Source organism: Trachymyrmex septentrionalis, unplaced genomic scaffold (genome assembly GCF_001594115.1).
Source record: "Trachymyrmex septentrionalis isolate Tsep2-gDNA-1 unplaced genomic scaffold, Tsep1.0 scaffold36, whole genome shotgun sequence".
Classification (NCBI taxonomy): Eukaryota; Metazoa; Arthropoda; class Insecta; order Hymenoptera; family Formicidae; genus Trachymyrmex; species Trachymyrmex septentrionalis.
The window spans coordinates 1,342,474-1,352,552 of record NW_017305525.1 but is presented as its reverse complement, the minus strand read 5'-3'; the positions used below and the strand labels follow the sequence as shown (position 1 = coordinate 1,352,552).

The 10,079-nt window shown below is 29.7% G+C and overlaps 1 protein-coding gene across 1 annotated transcript in view; it reads right to left on the bottom strand.

Annotated features, from left to right (window-relative positions):
* Positions 1-4,722: 4,722 nt before the first annotated feature.
* LOC108750324 (glutamate receptor ionotropic, kainate 2-like) overlaps positions 4,723-10,079 on the bottom strand; it is a 9,942-nt gene continuing 4,585 nt past the window's right edge. The window contains exons 6-16 of the mRNA XM_018489703.1: positions 9,362-9,538; positions 8,775-8,993; positions 8,139-8,345; positions 7,415-7,499; positions 6,625-6,763; positions 6,308-6,448; positions 5,974-6,172; positions 5,804-5,888; positions 5,500-5,649; positions 5,148-5,416; positions 4,723-4,881 (exon numbers count right to left, since the gene is read on the bottom strand). Coding sequence (XP_018345205.1) covers positions 4,723-4,881; positions 5,148-5,416; positions 5,500-5,649; positions 5,804-5,888; positions 5,974-6,172; positions 6,308-6,448; positions 6,625-6,763; positions 7,415-7,499; positions 8,139-8,345; positions 8,775-8,993; positions 9,362-9,538 — 1,830 coding nt within the window. The remainder of the gene's footprint in view (positions 4,882-5,147; positions 5,417-5,499; positions 5,650-5,803; positions 5,889-5,973; positions 6,173-6,307; positions 6,449-6,624; positions 6,764-7,414; positions 7,500-8,138; positions 8,346-8,774; positions 8,994-9,361; positions 9,539-10,079) is intronic.

The window sequence follows — 10,079 nt, the reverse complement described above, 5'->3', positions numbered from 1 at the left end:
ACGGCAAGGTTGCCATGCGATAGCGCTGGAGTCACGCCATCTCGAGAAACGCCATCGCCGTTTGCCGTGCCTTCTAATATACGACATCCACTTTTCTGATATACGGTTACGTTACGATGATAGAAAGTATATTTCGATATTTTTTCACGGGCAAACGATGGGAATAACGAGTATACCGTTGCGTGGGCCGTAAGTTTCCGGCCAGCTGCGGTTATTTCAGGATAATTGTTATAAAGGGATATGTATATTAATGTCTCCTTTTTAGTGACAGTCACTTCCTTTGTAACATTATTAGTTAATTACATCGTGACAAGAGCTTGATTTATGATCTTTTAAATTAAGCCGTAAAATTCAACGACGTTGACAGTTTAAAAGTCAGAGCTTGCATAACGTAATATTGCTATGTAATCATCCGGTTTGATCCGCTCCCGCTGATCTTATCGATATTTATGGATGGAGATTACGCGCGATGATGAAAAAGTTAAGTCCGGCAGTCACCAGTTTGAAGGTGGCATTTTAATTGGCACGTAGTCAAGCTTGCCCGTAAGTCGTTGATCGTGATAATGACATTTGTTCCGAATGTTGAATTGGTTTGCGGAACCGATCCGGCCGTAATCCGTTAACGAAACCGACCTCAATTAAATTGGAAATCGATAATGAGGTTTGCCGCTCGCCATCGAGACCGGCACGAGGTACACAGCTAGTTGCGGCAACTTATCTACTTTCACATTCCGTTGAGCGCGAAACAATTTGCCTCCGGTGCTTTATTAACGTACTTTAATTGCGAGTGCAACAGCTCACCGTATTCGGCGACGATTAATCTCGTTTGTCGGCTTCGCGCATATTTTCCGACGTATCATTCTAAACGTCAATGCACAATCTCGTTTGAGAAAAATGCATTGACACCGCTCATGATTGTAATTAAGCTTGGAGCGAATTTGTAGCTTTAGAGAGTCCTCTAATGAAGTCAATCACGAGTATATTAATTGTTATCTACTTGCACAGAACATTCCAAAATCAAATTTGCAGAATTAATATTGTTCTTGTCACATAAGTGAATTGGTGAACATTTTTTAAAGAATTTTTACTTACGTATTGAAACACTCTTCAAAATTAGAGAAAATCTACATCTTTTCTTAGAGTTTTCCATATATCTATGAATTCTAAAGTATTCTAAAATTTTTAAGATTTCTTATTCTATAAAGAATTCTGAAAGAATATCTTGAACTTATCCAGATTTTGTAAAATTTTATCCGAAATTGTAGAGAGAGACTAAAAAATTTCAGAAATCTTAGAATATTTTAGAATTCGCATATATAAAGAATTCTAGAAAAGATATATAGGATCATCCTCGGCATTTATGAAAAATATTCCAGTTTGTATATAAAATTGTTTAGAAATTTTGAGAAATTTTGAATTTTACATAAACATTTTGAAAAATTCTAAAAAAAATGTTTACAAAATTATAATTTCATGAGATAAAATATCAAAAATATGTCAAGAAAAGATTTCTCTCTCTCTCTCTCTCTCTCTCCAACGCTTAAAAGATATTTTAACAATGTAAACTGATGCACTAAATATATTTTCCTTTATCTAACAGAAATACTAATTAAAAATGTGTAAATTAGCGGCATTAAAAATTAATGAAAGTTTTTTGCTTTTGTATGTGAAATTGAATGCGGCATAGTATTGGATTGATCAAATTTCGTACGAGTTTTTATCTCTAAATGAAAGACAATTTCTTTATAGAAGACAATAACTGTCAAGAATGTATTAGCCGTCGTGATTCACTATTTGCTATATCTTTCAAACAATTTTATAATCCCTTGCTCAAGGACTTCGTGTTTTTTTCTGTCAAAGAAGCATTGAACATGGTGCGTCTTGAACAGAAAAATCTCCGGAACGAAATCTCGCAAACCACTTTTGGACAGACTCGCAAACACTTCAAGACACATGTATATTCTTTGTACTTTCGCCATACACCGCATACACCTTTTTACAAGTTTGCGCAATAATATACATTTGTCTTATATTTAAAGTTTGCCGGTGGACTAACGGCAAAGAACCTCATAAACGCGAGACAAAAAAATCAATAAAAAATTTCTCCTCCTAAGAGTCTTAAGTTGCGTTTACGGTCCCAGTCAGAAATGATAATGGAATCGACATCGAATCGATATCGATTCCGAATTCAAATCGACGTCGATTCGATGTTGATTCCATTATCATTTCTGACTGGGATGTCAGCGTCTCTCGCAAAAGATCTTAAAGATATATTGCTTACATATACTCGATCGTGTGAGTCTAGTTCCCTATACAGTTTGACGTGACCGCAGTTACAGAGATTTTACTTATTAAATGAATTAATTACCGTGATTAGTTATCTGGTGGAACACTCGTACGCTTTTCCTCCTGTTCACTTCTCCACCCAAAGATGCAGAATTTCTCAAGATATCCGAGATTCGCAGGGTTTACGACGCCGGAATAACAGTTTCTCACAGGTAGCGGACCCGCGGGAAGATTAAGGGCTTATTACGAGTGTGACGGGCGATTAATGAGTCGGCTACTATAACTACAAAGGTACGGCGCTGTCTAGCTGACCTCATGTAAAATAAATTCGCCGGCTTCTGATTACAACAAAAAACATGTGTTGCGGGCGTATTCCGTTATTTATCGCAAGCCATTCAAATCTGTGATCGAGGTGTTCTAATCGTAGGCTTTGTAAAGCTTGTCAAGCTTATTCAATTTTTAACGACTAAAGCACGAACTGCGTCGTTAATATAGGAGTAGACTATTACGATCGGCATATTAAATTCGCGGTCAGATCAGTACTGAGTGCCTTCCCTTCGACTCCCGAGGCTATTGGCATAAAATTTATCGATGTGCGGTATATCAAATTGAGCTGCAATGTTTGCAGCTATATCATGAGTATGGGCTTTAGTACAAAGATGGTCGTAATTGAGTCGTGAAACGTGAATCGTAATCGTATGTCAACGCACAATGTTATAGTCAACGTAGAACTACGACTTACGTTCCACGACTTAGTTACGGTTATTTTTTTTTGCGCTTAGGCCCTGTGCCTGCTTATAGGTACAAAAATGGCTTTCCTCAAAAAAGTTGCAAATTATAATATATATGAAAAATAATACAATATCGATTAAATATATAATAAATTAACAATATATATAAAATTATTATAGAATAAAAATGCAATGTAAAGCCTTCTTTAAACTCGTTTTATTTTTCAATTTACACACAAATTTTTGAGATCTTAAAAAATAATTCTCTCGTCCCGTTTTAAATTACTATCATGCTTGAATGCGATCTTTTGATGACATTTTACACACACACATATATATATATATATATATATATATTTGAATCCAAGCCATATAACTTATATACGCTTTGCATCGTTCGTTATTATGAGAATCGTAGTGACTACGTCGTATATTTTTCTAATAGAGATATTTCATATTTCTATTTTTTTATGTTTAAATATAAGTTATTCAAATAATTTATTCAAATATAAATTATTCAAATAAGTTATTCAAATAATTATTAAGATTATAAATTCATATTTTGTTCATTTGATTAAATAAATTAGTAGGGATATTTTTTTTTATGGTAATCTAACAAATAGGGAGAAAGTCAAGTTTAAATTGCAATAAATCCAAACAATCTATATTTTGTTGTATTTTTCTGTTTTTACTATTTGGACCAATTTTCTTTATTACAAATTTTCTAATTTATAATTCAAACGTCTTATTTTCAAAATAAAATTGCAAAGAATATATTTTTATTCATGTAGCAAAAAAATTAGTGGATAAATGAAATAGTAAATTAATGAAGGATAACAATATAAAAATTACGCATATTTGTAACTCATAAAAAACTTTAAGTAGTTAATGTTTGTAATCTTTTATCGCGATCACATTAGATTATAGTCATATTAGATTATATTCAATAGTCGAAGCAAGTAATGTGAACTTTTTCCTTGCATTATATATACCGAAATAGATTAATCTGTTTCACATATTATTATTCACATTTGACAGTATAAATTGAGACATATTTTCTAAATCAAAAGTCATTAAAGGTTAATAAATAAGAGATAAAATATTTAACCACCGCTTTATATATATATAAAAAAAGATTTTATTTAAATACATGCTAACAAAACAGAATATTTTTAGTCTGTGTTTTAGAAATAAAAATGTCATAAAATTATTTTTGTTAAATCTTAAAGCATGTATGCTTTAAGATATGTTAAGAATCTCTTAATCAACTCGATTGGAGCCTGAATATCTACAGTCGATGAAGCATATTTGATTTTTGCTTATTGGCGAATTATACTTATGTTAACTGTTATATAAGATGGTATCATTAACATTCGAAAATAATATTACAGAAAAGAGGTATACACAAAGATGACTGACTCGTACAGTCGTTTAGCTTAGTGAATATATTGATCCGTGCTTAATACACATCTTTACAAACACCTATACATTATCTATTTATATATGTATGAATATTTATTTATGAAGGAAATTAGTGCTTTCAATGTAAGTATCCCTGTACTATTTAAAAAAATTTGTAGTTAAACTTAAAAAAATACCCTTAGAAATAATTAATTAATTAATTTCATAATTTTCAACACATACATTTATTTCTATTCCTGATTTTTACCATAATACCGAATATCAGCACATAAGAAAGATAGATCTATCGATGATAGATCAAGCCATGGACAGCTCTATCAAGTCCATCCTTCCTGGAACTTATGTTATTGTTGCTGCTCTTGGCAATTTTAACGGGTTTTCTAATTGCGAAGATGTTTACGGCGAATTTCAACTCGGCAACTAGCGCTTCCCGCGGCGTGATCTAAAAATGATTAAGTTCCTCTTTAGTATATTGCAATGATATGACGATGCAGTAATTAACTTATTAAAGACATATAATACATATAGTTAAAATTCGCGTATTATACTTCGCAAATTTTGTTTCGCAATTTATAATAAAAAGAAAGAAATTTTACAATATATTAAGTTTTTGAGTGCTTCTCTTCCTTAAAAGGAAGAAAATGAATTTACTTTATTTGTGGTATTTATCACAAAATTAATAGTAAATAAGGTAAAGTGAAGATTTACCTTCTCTGTCACAACGATTTTACGTATATTCCACAGAAATTCGCAAATTGCGATAAAGAACGAAGCGCTGCAACCACATATTAGAATGAAGAATAGACCTCCGAGACTTGCCATCCCTAATTCGTATATCCTTGAATCCTTTTCCATTTCATCTTTTTCGCATAAATCTCCTTCCTTATTCTTCCACCACTTTGTCTTCAACTCTTCCAGTATACCTTGCTCTTTTAACATTAGGATCGCACGGTTAATATGTGTTCTGTACGGAGAATCTACAGAAGAGATGCAAGAGAAATGATGTATATAAAGATAAAGAAATATGAAAAATATTAGTATTGTAGTGAAATTATATTACTGCGTGGCATAGCAATGCCGTAGCCACTGTTTCCAACCACATCGTCACCTATTTTAATTAAGTCGCATTTGCGCTCTATATTATATTCAATAGCGGCACTTTCCATGAGAAAGGCATATTGTCGATTGCTGTTGAGAACTCGATCGATGCCTGGAACGTATTGTAACAGAAAATTAATATATTTGAAAAATAGAATTCAAAAACGAAAAAATTGTTTTTTTCAAATAATGTAACTCATTTTAAAGAAATGTTTTTCATGTATTTTTCACGTAGGAGGTGCATGTTTGATTTTGGAATTACGCACCTTCTTTATAATTTGATGTGAATACGCTCGGTTTAGAGTTTATCATTGCAGCCCATATTTTTCTGTACGTTGAGTAATTCGAATTCTAAACAATTGGATAATGTCGAATCATATCCGTAAGTTATTTTTATATTGAGCCAAATATAATCATAAATAAGCTGATAATGTACTTTGAAAAATGTTGCTGTGTAGCTACCCTTTATTGCACCATATTTAATTTTGGTCTGTTTGGGCAGGTCCTCAATTCCTTTAATAGGTATGTCCATTTTGTTCATAGTGAGAAAAGCAGCTAGATTCGCTGTATATAAGCTGTATATGATCAAAATAAAGAAGCACCACATGCTTGCAAGCATGCGCAGAGATGATGCTCTACAATAAAAGTGATTTTATTAATGTATAATTACTGTAATAGTTTAAAACATTTAACTCTCTTGGTTAAAAAAATAATTTCTTCAACATTTAAAATATGTTTATTATTTATAATACAATGATATTAAAGCTTACTTGGGCAGTATGTTTGAATCTTGTTGCATAAAAGAACCAATAGTTAAGAAGAACGAGTTTTTGAAGTTAAAATTATTTTTGAGTTCTTCAGGATCAGCATTGGATAAATGATGAGGATTATTCCACTCATTAGGTGCCATTCTTAAGAAAGAATTGAAATTTACGAAATACAAGTCACATTTTTTTAACGGTTATCTTCATTCTACTAATTATAATATTAATTTTAGTATTTTTTGAGAAGGATAATTTTTATTACATTTTTATTACTTCATAATTTTATTTAAAACTATTAAATATTTTGTTTCTAAAAATCTTACCTTGCCTGAACAAATAACATTATCGATACGATGAGATAAGCAATAGCCATGTAGAGCCATACTTCTGTAGATAAAGGTAATAAGAAGGGAAAAAAAGGTGGTGCTTTCTTTTCCGGTTTCCTAAATAAAATGCTGTGACCTAATTTAAAATTTAATTATTGATTTATTTATTTAATAATCTTCATTTTAGATTAATGCACATGTGAAAACACAATCAATAATAAAAATTTAAAATGTCTATTACAGTCGAAACTGGATCTTCATTGCTTTAAATAATTCAAACTTGAATTACTAATATATATTATATACATATATATATATGTACTTGCATATTGTAATCTTTTTCGAATTGTATATTATTACAGTATTTATTTTCAATATATTAACATCTTTATAATATAATGCTCGATTGTAGCATCAAATTATTAAAAATTGCTTGTCAATTTAATTCGCGATTACTAGAGTAGTTTTAATTGCGTTTATAGTCCGGAAAAACAATTCGGCGCGCAGTTCGAAAAAGGCTACAATACGATATATGCAAGTATATATACATACATGTAGTTAGTAATTTAAGTTTGATTATTTAAAGCGATGAAGATTCAGCTTCGACCGTAATAGACATTTTAAATTTCTTTTCTTTATTTATTTTTACAATATCTTATGTTTAATTTATTTCTGGGTTACCTAGAATTTATGAGTAATGAATAAAACAAATTATAACGATATTATAATATTTGTTTGTATGTTATCCTTTTTAATAAATTAGTATTGTATTAATATCAATATTTACCCGAGGACATGAAAGGCAAACTGAAATCCACAACTGATTGGCGGGAGGATGTTATAGTTAAATCGGATATAGCCAAATCGGCTTCCTGAAATTTTTAAGAAATAGATCATAAATAACAGATTACTGAAAAATAATTCAAACTCGAAATATTGTTTGTTATCACAACAAATAAGGAAATCTTGTAAAATGAAAGTGGTAAATAATTAATGTGGATTTTAAATAAAAGATGGATTATTACATTAAAAAAAATACTATTATTAATTTAATTGTAATATGAAAACAAATTTAATTAATTTACTTATTTGATTTATATTTCTGTTCTATTTTCTTTTCATAAAAGAAATTTTTTTTACTTTAATTTGTTGCCAAAATGAGGTGATAGAAATAAATTAAGAACAAATCTCTTTTTAAGCAAAAGTTTCTGCATGGAAAGTACAATTTTGTTGAAATATTGAAAAATTTAGTTAGATGCAAATCTGAAAATAATTTTCTCGGAACCATCAAAGATTAATTAGATATGTAGTAAACTTAAGCATGTGATTAGCAATGCTGTGAAATATTTTAATATTCCAGAAATCTTAGACCTTTTATATAATTATTTTGACAATCTGACAAAATTATTTTTAGATCGTTGCTAGATACAATTATTTTGTATCTAGCAACATTTTTAGATATTTTAACAAATCATTTTTTCCCTCTGTAAAATGCAGGACGTTTTACTTACATGATCCAAAATGCTCCTGATTAGACCATTCCAGGTCTTCGTTTGTGGATTGTAAGAACCATATCCATCAGTTACGCGTTGGAAAACTACCCCTTTAAACTTTAAAATCTTTGCGATATGCTTAATCAGATCGATGCAAAAACCTTGATAAATCCTTAAAATTATTTTAAAATGAAATTCATACGATTCCATAACGTAGGGTGGATACTAAAAATCGAAGAAAGTTATTACATATTTCATATCTTCAAAAATATTTGTATGAATAAAAAGAAGAGCTAAGAGAGGAAATATTCGTAGAACAATTACATGTGACTTTATTGATTTAATTCGTTCGCTTATGTATACCACTAATGATATATCATTCGTGATATACAATATTTCTGTTTTTATATCAAAAGAAATATCTATATTGAAGCATTAAAGTAATATTATTAAATACGATGTTTTCAATTTTTGCTCTTTTCTGTACTTATTATAAATATCTTTCTCAAACTATACATGTAATATAACTTTAAATCCTCTCTTATAATTTATGAATTACATAATGAATTGACAAGATATATTTCTATTTAATAGCTAACAACATATAATCTTAATGTCAGAGCTATAATTAATATGTTAAATAATACTACGGACTACGTATACGCTAATCTTGAATATTTTTTCTTCCATGAATCTTTCTAAATAGATATCCTTCTCCTCCTTAATCTGTGTGGTATGTATACCATTAAAGTCCCAATAACCTGTTTGTATCACACCCGATTGTTGAAAGTTCAAGATTTTTACATTAAAATGTTGTCGACGACCATATTCATCAATGTTCATAATGCCTGTTATTTTTCCTTTCTTTGATATCTATTTAAGAAAAAATTAATTTTCTTATGTTAAAAATAAATATAATAAAGACTTGATATTAATTTTTCAATATTTTTTCGCGAATGTTTATTATTTGTACAGTCGTGTTCAAACAATGAATATTAGTACAGTTATTATGTCAGTCACATTTAATAAATTTAATGTGGCATTAAACTTTGAAGAGTTTATTTTTTTATGCAAATGTACATAAAAATGTAAGAAAATCGTTATTAATTAAATTACTTTCTTCATAATATGTATTATAAAGAATAATAAAAATCATATATACATATATATTCTTAAGACTTAAAGCCAAATTGCCATTTTTTTGTTATATAAGAAGTAATAAAAAAAAATCTTTTTCTCACCTTTTGCATAACACTGACGATATTAGGCCCTGCTTCATACATTGTAGTTTTATCGATACAAGAAAGTCGTACAGGATCAATGGACATATATACTTTATTTTCAATATTTCTTGCATTTAGAGTCTCTAATGCCTCATACAACAAAAATACTGCGTCATAGAGAACCGCCGAATCTAACTATATCAAAACCGCGAATTAGTTCAAATAATTAATTTAATTTTATATAATTTATTTTGAATTTTTAATGTAAAACATCTATGTCACCTAATTCAGTCTAAAATGTGAAAACATTAAATAGACGTTGATTCATCTGCTAAAATAAATAAATACTTTCTTTTTTTTAAGTGCTTGCGCAACAAAAAATTGCACAGAAATATTTTTATTTTTCGTAAATGTTGACATGTTGATATTTATAAGTAATATTTTATTAAATATACACACACTCTACAAGGGATTATCCTCCATGATCTTGACCTTGAGTGACTTCCAACAGGTTTTAGGTGGCGGTCGCGTCCTTTGTTAAAAAATTATTAATAAAATAAGTTTGAAAAATGGTGTCTCTTAACTACTATATATGAAACAGAAATTTTCTGCTTTAAAATATATTTTACGATTTTCTACGCAAAGCAACTTTTATCCCACCTCCCCTCTGCTTAGGAGCGCACAACTTCCACGCGAAGTTCTACTTCATCTCGCCAAGTTGCTTCGCATGAAAAGT